Source organism: Photinus pyralis, unplaced genomic scaffold (assembly GCF_008802855.1).
Source record: "Photinus pyralis isolate 1611_PpyrPB1 unplaced genomic scaffold, Ppyr1.3 Ppyr1.4_LG1, whole genome shotgun sequence".
Taxonomy (NCBI): domain Eukaryota; kingdom Metazoa; phylum Arthropoda; class Insecta; order Coleoptera; family Lampyridae; genus Photinus; species Photinus pyralis.
In genome coordinates, this window is record NW_022170249.1 from 70,500,488 (window position 1) to 70,515,782 (window position 15,295).

At 34.9% G+C, this 15,295-nt stretch overlaps 2 protein-coding genes and 1 long non-coding RNA gene across 3 annotated transcripts; all 3 read left to right on the forward strand.

The window, feature by feature from the left end:
* The first annotated feature begins 368 nt into the window (after nucleotides 1–368).
* On the forward strand, nucleotides 369–1,915 carry LOC116166610. Its single transcript, XM_031481610.1, has 3 exons — nucleotides 369–747; nucleotides 835–1,091; nucleotides 1,149–1,915. The coding sequence occupies exons 1-3, from the start codon at nucleotides 578–580 to the stop codon at nucleotides 1,913–1,915; spliced, it is 1,194 nt and encodes a 397-aa protein (XP_031337470.1). The 5' UTR covers nucleotides 369–577.
* A 1,001-nt stretch (nucleotides 1,916–2,916) lies between these two features.
* LOC116160362 (putative nuclease HARBI1) lies at nucleotides 2,917–3,956 on the forward strand. Its single transcript, XM_031473551.1, has 3 exons — nucleotides 2,917–3,167; nucleotides 3,220–3,506; nucleotides 3,555–3,956. Exons 1-3 carry the CDS (start codon nucleotides 2,959–2,961, stop codon nucleotides 3,710–3,712), a joined length of 654 nt encoding a protein of 217 aa, XP_031329411.1. The 5' UTR covers nucleotides 2,917–2,958; the 3' UTR covers nucleotides 3,713–3,956.
* Nucleotides 3,957–10,816: 6,860 nt separating this feature from the next.
* LOC116178242 lies at nucleotides 10,817–15,194 on the forward strand. The gene is made up of 2 exons (XR_004146825.1): nucleotides 10,817–12,595; nucleotides 14,248–15,194. It is a non-coding gene; the product is annotated as an uncharacterized LOC116178242 (long non-coding RNA).
* Nucleotides 15,195–15,295: the final 101 nt, after the last annotated feature.

Below are 15,295 nucleotides of genomic sequence, written 5' to 3' on the forward strand. Positions count from 1 at the left end.
TCAACAGCAACAATTTGAAAACCTATTATTAGAAGTTTATGACCAAAAGTCGCAAAATTCAAAATTAATGAATGATAGCGATTATAGTGAACTTTTGCAACGTATCAAAAGAATACGCGAAACTGGACCTGACAGTAGTAACAAGAGTGATTATCATGTGATAAATACTTATGATTTACAAAGAATCGAATCATCTTATGTAATTCTACATAGAAGATCTGGAAAGATTATTTTACGTTTTAGTGAATGTTATGATGCGATTAAAGCTGCCCATCAGGGAACTGGACATGGAGGGCGTCAAGCAACAACAAACGAAAAGTATCACAACTTAACACAGGAAATGGTAAAATTGTTCATTGAAACTTGTGAAAATTGTCAGCTTAAACGGAACAAAACTAAAAAGGGAATTGTTGTTAAACCAATTGTTTCAAACCATTTAAACTCTCGATGCCAAATCGATCTCATTGACTTACAAACTAGACCAGATGGTGACTACAAATTTATTTTGCTGCTATGGATGAAATAAAACAAAATCAATACATATTGATTTTTTTAGGTGATTGAGGAATTAGTCGGAATGTGGCCTGACTGCCATATTGTGCATGGTAAACCGAGACATTCACAATCACAAGGTTCAGTGGAGAGGGCGAACCAAGATATAGAGAACAAGTTAGCGTCGTGGATGAAAGATAATAACTCGACAAAATGGAGCGAAGGTTTAAAAATCGTTCAATTTCAAAAAAATCGGTAAGCTAGTATTTTGAAATTTAAGAAAAGAAACTGTGTTTTTCTTTGTATAAGTTACGTTTTACTTCAGTTCATTGTTTTTTGTAGCTGCTTTCATTCTGGTATTGGACGCAGTCCTTATGAAGCTTTATATGGTGTAAAATGTAGAGATGGTTTAAATAACCTCCCTGTTTCTATCACAAACATTAAATCCATACGTACAGAAGAGGAACTGGAAACATTATTATCTTCTAGTAATGACACCGAGGATAAAGTGGAAGAAGATTCACATCCTTCAAATAATTTTGTACCCGATGAAAAATCTACAGTCACTGAAGAGGAAATGGCCGCCCAACAATTGTCTGGTACGTATCTAGAAAGTATTTCCACATTATTTCACAATGCAACCTAATTTCTTTTAGATTTAATTGAAAATGCTACGCTGGTTATGCTGCCCGATAATACTCATAGGCCAGTTGTATTCGCAGATAATACTGAAACCCCAATTTTACTCGAACTTAATACCGAAACCCCAGTTTTACCCGAAAATAATACTGAAACCCCAGTTTCACTCGAAGTTAACAATAGAACCTCGGTTTTATTTAAAGAACAAGCAATGGCATTGCTCTCTACTGAAACAACAGAAAATGCTCTCAATGAATCATTACCACAAAAATGCTTATTATGTTCTGATGAAAACGTGTGTGACCATTGTCAGAATAAAAACAATATTAAAGCGATAAGGGATTCATGCCAGGAAAGTCTAAAAAGGCAAGCACAAAAAATGCTACAAACTTCTCGCAAGAAATTTAAACCAGGAGCCGTCGGCATCTCCGTGAGAGTACCCATTCCAGATGTAGATCGAAGTCGGTCAGATCATAGAAATATATTGGGCGTAGAAGATGAATTTTACCGAATTGGAACTGTTCACGGTGTTCTTAAACAGCTTTATTCCCGCAACGAATTTGAAATATGTAAGCAACAATTTTTAAAGTTGGAAAATGTCAAGACGGACACCGAAATAACATTACGAAGCGCTGCAGGAAAATTTTCAGTATCGGGTTCAACCCAAGGATATGTGCGATGTCACTGCAAGAAGAGTTGTGCGAATAAAAAGTGTAAATGTCTTGCGTCTGGATATACGTGTAATAGTAAGTGCCACAACAGTGCAACTTGCTCCAACAAATAATACTGTTCTTTGTTTAGTGGTTTTAATGTCCTGACATACTTTATTGTTAATATTTTGTCACCTGGTATTATTTGAGTTATATTTCTTTTACTTTTTCTAAAGTAATAATAGGTACCTGTAACAATCTTACATTGTACCAATAAAGAAACCATTTTTGACTAAGGATTTTACTATCTTAAACTAAATTAACCCAAGAGAACTGATTAGTTTGTTGAGTAATACATAATAACAAACTCGTTGGTTATTATGTATTACTACCAATATCAGGTTCACACTTTATCCAACTAATGTGGATAGTTTACAAACTAGCCAAAAATGCTAGCTAATTTGTGTAATTTCATTGTGGTTTGTGTTTTAGCGATAAATTTTGTATAGTTTATAAACTAGCTGGATAGTATACAAACCAGCCATTACTCGTAGCTATTTTAGTGAAAATATGATTTTTCATCAAAATAACCAGGCAGTTGGATAGTTTGTGTACTATCCATCTAGTTTATATACTAGCCAAGTAAATACTTTAACCGTAACATATACACTCTTCAATTTTGGTCAGTCTCAGTCGAGTAAAGTGGTTCGGTCTGTGCTAAATTTATTGTGAATGCGTTTGTTGTAATTTGCGTGTTAATTGCATTTAGGCCAGTTCTGTAGTTGGACCGGCAAAGGAGGTAATTTAAAACTATCGGATACCCTGATAATTGAAATAATAAAAAGTAAGTTTATCTTAGGGCCGAGATATCCACCTTCTAATAAACTACTTAATAAATTTATTTAGCTAATAAACGTTTTTTACGGATTTTCACCTCCTAACAATTAATAGGTACCTAGTAACTAACCTTATTAGCTAAATATCTTATTAGCTAGTATGAGCTCCTGATAAGGTAGTTTAAACCATCAATTACAAAAGTTTCTTGTGATATTAATCTTCGTAAAATATACGTGAAAGGTAAGTAAAATCAAAAGTAAAAAAAATATTTTCCATTGACATACCCTTCTAATTTACTTATATACCTAACCTCAAAAGCAATTGCAGGATCTTAAAAAAAATGTATTTTCATGAACTGGATGATGAAATAGAGATGCAGGAAATTGAAGATTTAGGATTAAATCGCCAGAGATATATGGTTAGGGAGAGACAAGATAATTTCCATGGATGGAATGAGGAACAATTTTTCAATCGCTTTAGAGTGACAAAAAATACTGCACTTCACATTAATGGTCTCATTGAAGACAATATAAGACATCGCACAGATAGGTAAATCGTGTAATGGTAATTAGTTTGTATACCACATCTTTTATCGTTTTAGAAATCATGCTGTATCACCTTTACAACAGTTACTAGTTGCTCTTAGGTTTTATGCTTGTGGTAGTTTTCAAATAGTAGCTGGAGATTTTGGAGGTTTACATCGAACCACTTCTGGACAAATTATAAGAAGAGTGTCAAGGGCTATTGCGGAATTAAGCCCAGTGTACATTAAAATGCCAGATACCGTTGAGGAAATGGCAATAATCAAGCAAGGTTTCTATGCTATCGCAAGGTTTCCTAGAGTTATTGGTGCCATTGATTGCACACACATAAGAATCCAAAATCCAGGTTAGTTCCTTATATGATAGTGAAGTGTTAGCTATATTTTGTACCTAGGTGGTGAACATGCTGAGAATTTCAGAAACAGAAAAGGTTTTTTTCTATCAACGTCCAAGCTGTATGTGATGCAAACTATAAAATTAGAAATATTGTATGTCGTTGGCCAGGAGCAAGTCATGACAGCCATATATTTAGGAATTCAACAATTCGTATGAAATTTGAAAACAATGAAATGGAAAATAGCATTTTATTAGGCGACAGCGGTTATCCTCTCTGTCACTATTTAATTACTCCAATTAATAATCCAACAAATCCCGCAGAGCACTATTTTAATGAATGCCAAATCGGAACAAGGACAATAATTGAAAGAACATTTGGTATATGGAAACGGAAATTTCCTATTTTGTCACTGGGACTGCGGAACAAATTACCTATGTGTCAAGACATTATTGTAGCTACGGCAATAATTCCCAACATTGCTAGAGACCAAAATGAAGCTATGGAATTAGATGACATAGAAATTGACCAGGACAATAATGTTATTGCACCAGTAAACGTAGAAAATAATGCTCGTCAACCGTATATAGATTATTTTCAAGGTTTATTGTAAGATTATCAGACATTTTTATAAATATAAGAAGGTACTGAATGGAATACTTGTTCTTAATGATCACTTGTGATTTTTGTGTGTTGTTATTCTAATGTGCCCTTTTCCGCTTGCAATAAATTTATTTCTGCCTTACGAATGTTTAATTTTAACAGCTTCATTTTTAGCATATGCTCTTCTTCCGCAAATTTGATTTTACTTAATAATAACTGCTTTTCCAATTCTGCATTTTCGGTTTGCAATGTAATTAGTGTTGTTCTATTATTGGTAATTTGCTCGTATTTTTTATTGAAATACTGCCTCTCTTGTGGCTGTAGACGTTTCTTCTTCCCAGAAGTCCACTTCTTTGACGTGCTGGGTATAATAGGCGTTTCCAGCTCACGTGCAACAGGGGCGGCAATATCAATTTCTGACAGTGGTATGTCGAAAGGTATGTTTTCCAAATTACTTATTGCTGTAAAAGGTAACGTTTCTACCATATCTATGCCATTATCTATAATTAATGCATTATCGCTGTCATGTCGGCACGGTAGCCCTTCTACACTTAATGTGATCACGTCTAATATTTTTTCCTCGTAATCTGTGTAAGGAGTACCTTCTGGCTTTCCACCGCCGGTTTTATAAATTATCAAGTTTGTTTTTGGCCTTTTTTGCTTTTATTTCCCTCTTAAGGCAGTCATACTTTAACCTTAAATTTTTCGTGTCTCGATGATTAGAACTTTCATTTTGAGAATTAAATTCCGCCGTTATTTGCTCCCAAGTAGTGTTTTTCTCTTTCCATGTCACAGCGTCCGTTTTTTTATTCTCCAGTATACTGCTATACTTCAAACAAATGTCCGTTAAAAGACGCACCTCCTTCTCACTAAAATTGATGGTCCGCTGTTTTTTTGTCGCCATTTAGAAATAACTAAAATATACAAAATAGGTAATAATTTATTGCATAACAGTCACAATTACTTACATCGTAATTTATTAAATTAATCAAAGCTTCTCATTCACCAGTAATTTGAATTGCATATAGGTTAAGTTGTCCATCAAATGTCAATAAACCACTATTTCACTCCAACTCATGCATGCATTTCTATATGACCATCTTTTTTTAATGATAACATCTTAAAATCAGAATTGCCAACTTTTCCATTTTGGGTAAGATGAGAAATTAGGTACCTAATATTTGTTAGGCAGATAAATAACAATGGAACTCCATGTTATTATTTATTAGCTAATAAATACACTATTCTCCTAATAGTTAATAGGTAGTTTATAAGGAGTTGGATATCTCGGCCCTAATTGCATAATATTAGGTTTCATTAACGTATAACTTTATGTAGGGGCAGTAAAAGTATCCTTTCCTGCAGTCAGCGAAAATTCGTTATGAAGGGATATTGCAGGGCTGGTTTAACATGGGCAAGACCAGATTCCTGAGAGAGAAAAAAGCAAATGAATTTTTATCAATTGACATTTTTCTGTTGAGATTATTAATGCAAATATAATAGTACATTACTAGCGCGACTCCGCAGGCTACGCCTGCTCGTCTTGCCAAGTTGTCTTCTAATTACATAGATAACTGGTTATACATTTTAGCACTCACAATATTCGACGGTGAAGGTTGTATCAACATGGAATTATATGCACAGTACTCATGTAAAGTAAAAATTGCTTGTGGCACTAAATGCTTCAACGGTTGCGTGAAAGTAGTAGGTATTTAGGTACACTGCACGAACATTCATGCATCAATAATTGCTCAGACGCATTATAAACAAATTTGTTGATTTAACGTAGAGAAGCTAAATATAAATTAATTTCGTAAATTGCTCTTAAAACCCCTCAAGATGTATTATAAATGTTTCTTTTCATAAAATCTAAACAAAATAAAAGTAATCTGGTAGGTGTCTATACAAATTTGCATGGACAGCAGATTATGGGCTGGATTAGCTCATGAGAATGTAATGTAGGCTATTACCGGTTTAATATTTTAAACTTCTTTCTACAAAAAATAGACAAAATTTACTTCAAAAGACGCTATACAAAAAGGCTTGTGAATTAAAGTTTGTAGATATGTCAATCAAAGTGTCCTGCAGTTTTTCCGACGAAATTTATTAATGAATGAAGATTTTGCTCTACCACTTAACCTCGAATTTAATCAAAGTGAAGTGGCATAAAATTTAGTTTCTTCCCATGAAGTCAAAACGCCCTGTCCATTTTTTCCGACGAAATTAATGAATGAATGAAGATTTTGCTCTACCACGTAACCTCAAATTTAATCAAAGTGATATGGTATAAAATTTAGTTCCTTTAGTTCCTCTCCATGAAATCAAAATGTTATGTCGTTTTTACCACGAAATTTGTGAACAAATGAAAATTTTGCTCTTCCACTTAACCTCCAATTTAATCAAAGAAAAATGCCATAAAATTTAGTTCCCTCCCATGTAATCAAAGTGCCTTGCCGATTTTCTCAATTTTCTCAATGGGTTGATTGGAAGAGCAGGAAGTAATAACATTTTTATTACAACCTGAACTCCGCCCTTTGAGTAGATCGTCACGTAGAAGGATATCTCAAAAAATGGTGTAGGCCAATAAAGGCATTATTATTATGGTCGGTGTTTCTTGTGAGAACTCAGGTCTAGCTTAGTTAACTAATCGCACGGATTAAAATCAAGTAACGATTAGTGTCTGTGTCTGTGTCTGGTGAAGTTATGTAGGGTTCTAAAAAATATATACAATAAAAATTACAATAGAAATTCACACACGCACATTGGAAATCTAGGGATAGTATGTAATTCATACTTACCAACATAGCTATTGATGGGCACAATAGCCAACGCTATCAGGAAAGAGGAAAACAAAACAAAATAAACAAAATCATTATAATAATTCCTGTAATTTTATTAAATAGAGTTTACTGTGTAAGTGTTTTTTTGGCTTTGCGTTTTGGTTGAATACGAGCGGGTTGTGATAACGTGGTTTGTTTCTGAGAAGGAGTACCTATTGTGTTTTTTAACTGTGCTCGGGCGTGTAACTTTATTGGGTGAACCTGTCTGTAGTGCATGTTGCGTTACTTGTCTTTATGGTGTTTCTTTGTTCTTGAAGTTGTATTTGTGTTGTTGCTTGGGTTATTGATGGAGATATTATAGTATTTTTTATTATACCTGAATCACAATCTCCGTTTTAAACACTCAAATGCGTGCGAAAAAGGGCCTTTAAAACACACGTGCTTTAAAGTTGCTAAGTAACGATACTTCAAGTGACTTTTGAAACTGTCATCTGGATGAAATAAAAAATCCTCTTAGGTCGCTTTCTGTAAATGCAGAACATTTCTTTGGCTTTTGTACCTATCCTTTGGTTGAAGCTTTCACAAACGCGCGTAATTTAGGGTATGCTTTCAAATCTGTTCCACTTTTTAATCGCAGCATTGCTTTAAAGTTTTGAATGAATGCACCAAAATATAGAAGATGTAAATACCTTTGACATTTCCTTCATATATGCTAGCATTATGGATGCATTTAAGACTGTATTCGTAAGTAAATTCCTATTCATCCATGGAAACAACTTTTCATATTCTTTATAATAGGCTTTACTGGAGTTGGATTTTACACCAACCAATGTTTGTTTAGATTTTACAACAATCGATTTAATGGGCGGTGTATTATCTTTTTCAACGGAAATCGTTTAATTCAAAAGACTATGATTTTTATAAGCAAACGTCAAGTGACATTTCCATGGCAATCGTGAAATTACGAACACCCAGCCCACTTAATTAGACATGTATTCGAGTATAACGTCAATATGACTTCATTGTATTTCCTATTTTTAAATTATACAGCAGGTATAATAAAAAATACCATAAGATACACGTGTATAATTGGTCTTTAAAGCACTTGCAACGTTAAAGGCACTCCGCTTTGCGTCGTGCCCTTAAACTCGTTGCGCGTGCTTTAAAGACTTGATTATACACTTGTATCTTAATATACTATTGTGAGCTAGTAGTGCTGTTTAGGTTTTTGCATTTGGATTGAGTACGAGTGGGTTGTGATAACGTGGTGTGTTTCTGTGAAGAAGGAGTTATGTGTTTTTTAACTGTGCTAGCGCGTGTAACTTTATTGGGTGGACCTGTCTTTGTAGTACATGTTGCGTTACTTGTATTTATGGTGTTTCTTGGTTCTTGAAGTTGTATTTGTGTGGTTGCTTGGGTTTTTGGTGGAGATATTGCAGTTATTATTATTATTATTATTTGTGAATAAATGAGGATGAATAAATGAAGATTTTGCTCTACCACTTAATCTCCAATTTAATCAAAGAGAAATAACCAACAATTTAGTTCCTTCCCATGACGTAAAAGTGTCCTGCCGTTTTTCCGACGAAATTTGTGAAAAAATGAAGATTTTGCTCTACCACTTAACCTCGAATTTAATCAAAGTGAAGTGGCATAAAATTTATCTTCTTCCCATGAAGTCAAAACGCCCTGCCGTTTTTTTACGACGAAATTTGTGAATGAATGATGATTTTGCTCTACCACTTAACCTCAAATTTAATCAGTGATATGGCATAAAATTTAGTTCCTTTAGTTCTCCCCATCAAATCAAAATGTTCCGTCGTTTTTCCCACGAAATTTGTGAACATCCTCCAATTTCAACAAAGAAAAATGCCATAAAATTTAGTTCCCTCCCATGAAATCAAAGTGCCTTGCCAATTTTTCCACGAAATTTGTGAATAAATGAGGATGAATAAATGATGATTTTGCTCTACCACTGAACCTCCAATTTAATCAAAGAAAAATAACAAACAATTTAGTTCCTTCCCATGAAATGAAAGTGTTCGGTCATTTCTTTGACAAAATTTGTGAACAAATGAAAATTTTGCTCTACCACTTAACCTCCAATTTACTCAAAGAAAACTGGCATAAAATTTAGTTCCCTCCAATGAAATCAAAATGTACTGCCGATTTTCCCACAAATTTTGTGAAAAAATGAGGATTTCGCTCTACCAACTTAATCGTAAATGAGGATTTTGATCTACCAACTTAATCTCAACCTTAATAAAAGAAAGTTGTTGTAAAATTTAGTTCCTTCCCATGACGTAAAAGTGTGCTGCCGTTTTTCCGACGAAATTTGTGAAAAATGAAGATTTTGCTCTACCACTGAACCTCGAATTTAATCAAAGTGAAGTGGCATAAAATTTGGTTCCTTCCCATGAAATCAAAATGTTCTGGCGTTTTTCCCACGAAATTTATAAATAAATGAGGATGAATAAATGAAGATTTTGCTCTAGCACTTAACCTCCAATTTAATCAAAGAAAAATGCGATAAAATTTAGTTCCCTTCCGTGAAATCAAAATGTTTTGTCGATTTTCCCACGCAATTTATGAATAATTGAGGATGAATAAATGAAGTTTTTCTCTACCACTTATTAACAACACATACAATCGAGCATACAATTTAATCAAAGAGAAATACAAAAAATTTAGTTCCTTCCAATGAAATGAAAGTGTCCTGTTCTTTTTCGAACGAAATTTGTGAATAAATGAAAATTTTGCTCTCCCACTTACATAACCTCCAATATTCAAAGAAAAATGGCATAAAATTTAGTGCTCTCCCATGAAATCAAAATGTAATGCCAATTTTCCCGTGAAGAAAAGAGGATTTTGCTCTACCAACTTAATCATAAATAAGGATTTTGCTCTACCAACTTAATCTCGAGTTTAATTAAAGAAAGTTGGTGTAAAATTTAGTTCCTTCCCATGAAGTGAAAGTGTCCAGCCGTTTTTTCCGACGAAATTTGTGAATGAATGAAGATTTTGCTCTACCACTTAACCTCCAATTTAATTTAAAAAATGCCATAAAATTTAGTTCCCTCCCATGAAATTAAAGTGTTATACCCCACAAAAATTGTGAAGAAATTCGGATTTCGCTCTACCAACTTGAGCTCGATCTTAACAGAAGAAAGCTAAGCTCGAGGCTAAGCTGTAAATTTCCCTCCCATGAAATCAAAATGTCATGCCGCCTCACGAAATTTGTGAATAAATAGGTTTTTGCTCAACCAACCTTAACGAAAGATGATGTAAAATGTAGTTCGTCTAAAAGCAAAGTGCGTTGTCGTTTCGACGAAATGTGCGAATGAATGAAAACAGTGTTCTAGGTTCTACGAACTTGACCTTGATCTTAATCATATCATAGGCAGGTGAAAGATGCACGTTTCTTTGAAACTGCGTAGCCCATTCCTGTAATATCATAATGTGGCAGATCCCGAATTTGTTATGGGACAATTAACATGATATTCAAGGTGTGATCTAAGCTGAATGAACGATGATTGACATTCAAAAACAGAAGGTTTAAGGTTGTGCGCAGTATTGTGCAGCACTGCACTCGTAAATAAACCACTGACTGGCGACTGCACTGCACTTGTTTGTTAAATTGAACTTGAACTTGTAAAATCAACGCGGTTCGTCTGATATCGTTCGAGATCGTTCAAACTAACCAATCGCAAAATTCGAAAAGCAACCAGTGACATGAGTTTTTTAAAGAAGGACTAACCTTTTGAACACAAATCATTAGTTTAAAAATATGGAATAAAGTAGCATAAAAAATTTAAATTAGATACTATAGGTTAGATGTAAGTAGAATTATGTAACGTGATGTGTGGCTGTACTGATAATGGTGTATAACTATAAGTGCAACAATGACATGGGTAATCTGGCGATGTGCACAATGGCAGTGTGGTTAGCTGGTTGTGGAAATTGACTCACGGCCTCTAACCATACTACCCTTGTGACTGTCGCGATCACATCAATCTTCATTACTAGGATTCAGAGAATTGTAATATTTTTAGCCAGTAATTCCTAGAATAATTTATTCTCCCGCATTTTTTATTGTTTCTGGTTAATGGCAGTGTTCAAGGTTAAACAAACACAAATTAGAATTGCATTAGTCATAGATTTAAAGGCTGTGTGTTTGTGTAGTTTCAGTGAACTTGTTTTTACAAAAGTCCTTGGTGCATAGCATAAATATTGACTTCTAATTTTAATGTTACCTATTCTTACTAAACTAATATGTGCATCTTTCATTTTTTCAGGGCTGCGTATGTTTCTTTCGGCGGACTATTGATGCGATTGCAAGGTGATGCCAACAATCTACACGGATTCGAAGTTGACCAACATATGTATCTTCTAATGAAGAAATTAGCTTTTTAAAGGAGCAGTGGGGACTTTGTACTACATTAACTTGAAAAAAATCCATCTCATGCAGTTGTAATTGCACCAAAATACAAGATGAATGTGTAACTTTTTGCGTCTTTGTTAAGTATCTGTTCATAAATTGTCTATAAATAATGAGTGTATGAACTCCTACTGCCATTTACATTTACAGTAACATCATGACTTAGACCGGGAGATGGTGACACTTTTTCTGGTGTGATTTGCTACAAGTATGGCGACCATTCAAAGGTTAAATTAAGTACTCCTCAAATCGAAAATGGTGCTAACTCCCTGGGAGTGGGGACATGTCGGAAAATTTAATGATTTTGGACAATTTGCTACACAATATTCTTTGGATTTTCTGCTAGTCGGTGACTAAACAAATGGCGGAAACTAAATGCCATACTTTTCCGGTGGGTCTTATAGCCCGCCATACTAATTTGAACGTGTCGATTGTTTTTTTTGAGTGATTGGATAAAAGCTAAAAAAAATTTTTTAACAAGTGCTTATTTGATTTTCATGATTTCCTTGTTCATTTTTAACCATGAATATGTAATGTATAACAGATTTTCGAGTATGGCGCTATTTTTGGCCTTCATGACGAGTATGGCATATACAGGGTGTTTTTTTTAAGATGGGCCATACGACAATGTAAAGGCGTTGAGTTATTTAAAATGGGCCATAGGGAAATTTACATTGCGCCAATTGTTCTCAAATCTTGGCCTTGCGCTTAGTTATTTCACTGACGGTTCTCAATCTGATCCTTCAAACTGCATCAACGAAGCAGCAACTTGTATTCCGCCGCTCGAAAAGGTGTTCATGTAGTACAATTTGTACAAGAGTGGGCACAGTATAGCTGAGTGGTATGCGAGCTATTCAGTGCCGAGTATCGGGTATTGTTTGGTAGAAAACAATTCGAGCACCGATTGTAATTTTATATGTTTATATCTCATTTGAATAAATTTGTTGATTTAGAAACAATTTCTACAGTACTGTGGCAGATGATTCGCTAGGAAGCTATGACTGAAACAATTGATGCAATGTAAATTTCCCTATGGCCCATTTGAAATAACTCGACGCCTTTACATTGTCCTATGGCCCATCTTTAAAAAAACACCATGTATATCATGGATCAAATTGGAGCATGAATTTTCGGAAAATCCAAATGCCATACTGTAGCACATCGCCCAAAATTATTAACAAAAAATGACATCTTTATGGCGGTTATGCGGGCCCGCCTGAACGTTATGGCAGTATCACTTTCGTGAATGACTGACTGAGGACTGATGGTTTAGCCATATGGTAAGGTTTAGGACATTCCTTTTAAACTAATCAAATTCCAATCAATTGGAAGTTGTTTAAAATGGAAAATATTTTTGACAATACAAGCTCTTTATGTAACCTTACCCTAGGTGTTTTCGTTATCAACAAAGGAAGCGAAGCCATAATATAATTCCTTCAGCACTGCATGATGTATTCATCTCGGTTTATCAAATGCAGAATGTGATTTTGCGTCATCAGAATTTTTAAGAATTTTCATTTTCTCCACTGCAGTTTACTTAAGTTGTTGATATTTGTCCTGGAGATACAATATCAAAATCGCTCAATATCTGCTACATAAGCTTTAATCAGGGTCTTATTGGGAAGTTCTGTCTACAAGGTCTGTCAGAAAAGTATTTGAACTTTGACTAGGAAAAAAACTGGTACACCTGGAGTGTTGGTAACCTGAGCATCCTCAAAGTAGTAAAGCGACTCCACAGGATTGTCCCAGTGGAGTCCGGGGAACAACTAGAAGTGTTGTATGGTGGAAAAATGCTGTTGTCCACTTGTTCTCCAATTTCTAGGATAGTCGCACAACATCCCACATTACCTCAGAGTTCACTTGGACAATGCCCTTGTCATTTTGGCATGTTTATAGCCAATTGTAATCATGCATCGCTCTCCATTGGTGTAAGGGCGTTTATAAACTTGTTGTACAACTCTTTAATCTGTGCAATGCCTATAGCATTGCCGAAGGCTGTTTAAATGAATGGTTTCTACACTGCTGTTGCCTAGTTTCTGGTAAGATTTGATGCTGTTTCAATCTATCTCATTTTTCATGCAATAACGAAACCAACAAAAATACTAGCTGTTACCTCCCTTAAACGGAGATTACGAGCAGCTGACACTATCGAGAAGTAGAAAAAATTCTGACAAGCGCTCTTTATTCATATGCATCAAGTGTTGGCCACTAAACTTCTCACTCATACCACAATACATTACATTAATACCTTGCGAAGATGTAGAAAAGATTGTATGCCACTCTATAGGTCAAAGTTATTTTCCTATTCAAGTTCGATCGAAATAAACCATCCCAGCTTTATAAATTGGCACCCTGTTCATCACTGCTGAGTGCTTTCTATTTCATATTTTTCACGGCTGTGTCTTTCACTACCGAGTACTTTGTGTTTGGTGTCGGTATGAAGTGCAGATTTTGTTATTATCGATGAATTGCTCCATTATTGGAATTATAAGGATGCATTAATAAAACGTCGATTGTTGCTGTAATCCTTATAATTGTTACATTTTTCTATAGGTTATCGACACTGATACATTGGTAAAATGGTTAAAAAATTTGAATTAAAAAATTGTTGTCGTCGAAAACTGGAGCTGAAAAAAGAGGATGAATTGCTCCATTATTGGAATTATACTTTTTTCAGCTCCAGTTTTCGACAATTTTTTAATTCAAATTTTTTAACCATTTTACCAATGTATCCCAGAATGTATCGGTGTTATATGTATTTAATGACGGTAAGCCTCTAACTTTATAATGTCCACCACTTCACAAACGTAATTTCAGCAAGGTCTGACGATGGCCTAGTGCCGAAATCGATAACCTATAGAAAAATTTAACAATTATAAGAATTACAGCAACAATCAACGTTTTATTAATGCAGATTTTGTTATTTTAACAGCTTGCAACAAAAATTCCAACACTTGTGTACAGTTTTTGGGCTTGGCTACAGCTCAGAACTGCGATGGTGGTGAGGGTGGAACAGTTTCAACTCCTGATGTTTTTATGGTAACCAATAAAAGTGGACTAATCAAGTTCTTAATCATTCCCCTCTGTGACATAATGAAATCGTTCAAATTCCTACTACGAAATTGCTCACTGCATTAAACAAACTAGAGTCAAGTTCAACCTCGAAGCTATGAATACAGTACTTCATGATTTAACCATTGGGTCTTAATGCTAGTTATGAAGATCCAGTGTGGCTTCAACCATGTCCAAGGCATATATACAGTATTACCGCAATAACAATTCTTTCACTATTGTGGCCTTGAGATTTCAACATTTCAATTTGCATGATATTCAGAAATGTCCAAGCCTTGGAGTGGAGAAATCCCTAAAAGGAAACATCAAAGGCCTTTGCATAACCCGAAAGTGACAGTTTGGGCTGCAATGTCGGCATTCGAAAATCGGCCTGGTTTTTCTGAAGACCGCCAAGTAACCGCGCAGTAACGGTAAATTCGCAGCGTTATGTCAACATGATTGAAAATTGTTTTTCTCCTGTTCTCCAAGAATTTGAAGGATATAATCCGAACACTTGGTTGCAGCAGGAAGGACCCACCTGTCAAACTTCTAATTTTCCCAGAAAAATTAATTTGACTCCCCGCCATTTTTTTTATGGGACTAGTGTACCGTAACCACCCGGCCACTCTGGAGAACCTAAAGAACAATACTGTGAAGAAATGGAAGCCATAACTACAAAGACCTGCCACCGCATTTTGTAAAATTTCATGAGTTATGCCTTCAGGAAGGCCAGGACATCAATGGCGCACATTTAGACAATGTAATCTTGAAAACGTAAATTTCCATGAATGTGCGTAAATTTTAAAATAAATGTAATATGGGACTGTCTTGGCGTTTTTTTTATTTAATCCTTTTGGACCACCTTGTACCTTCATCTTATGAAAATGAGATGGCAGCAAATCAGCACAACCTTGGTGCCACTTTAAATT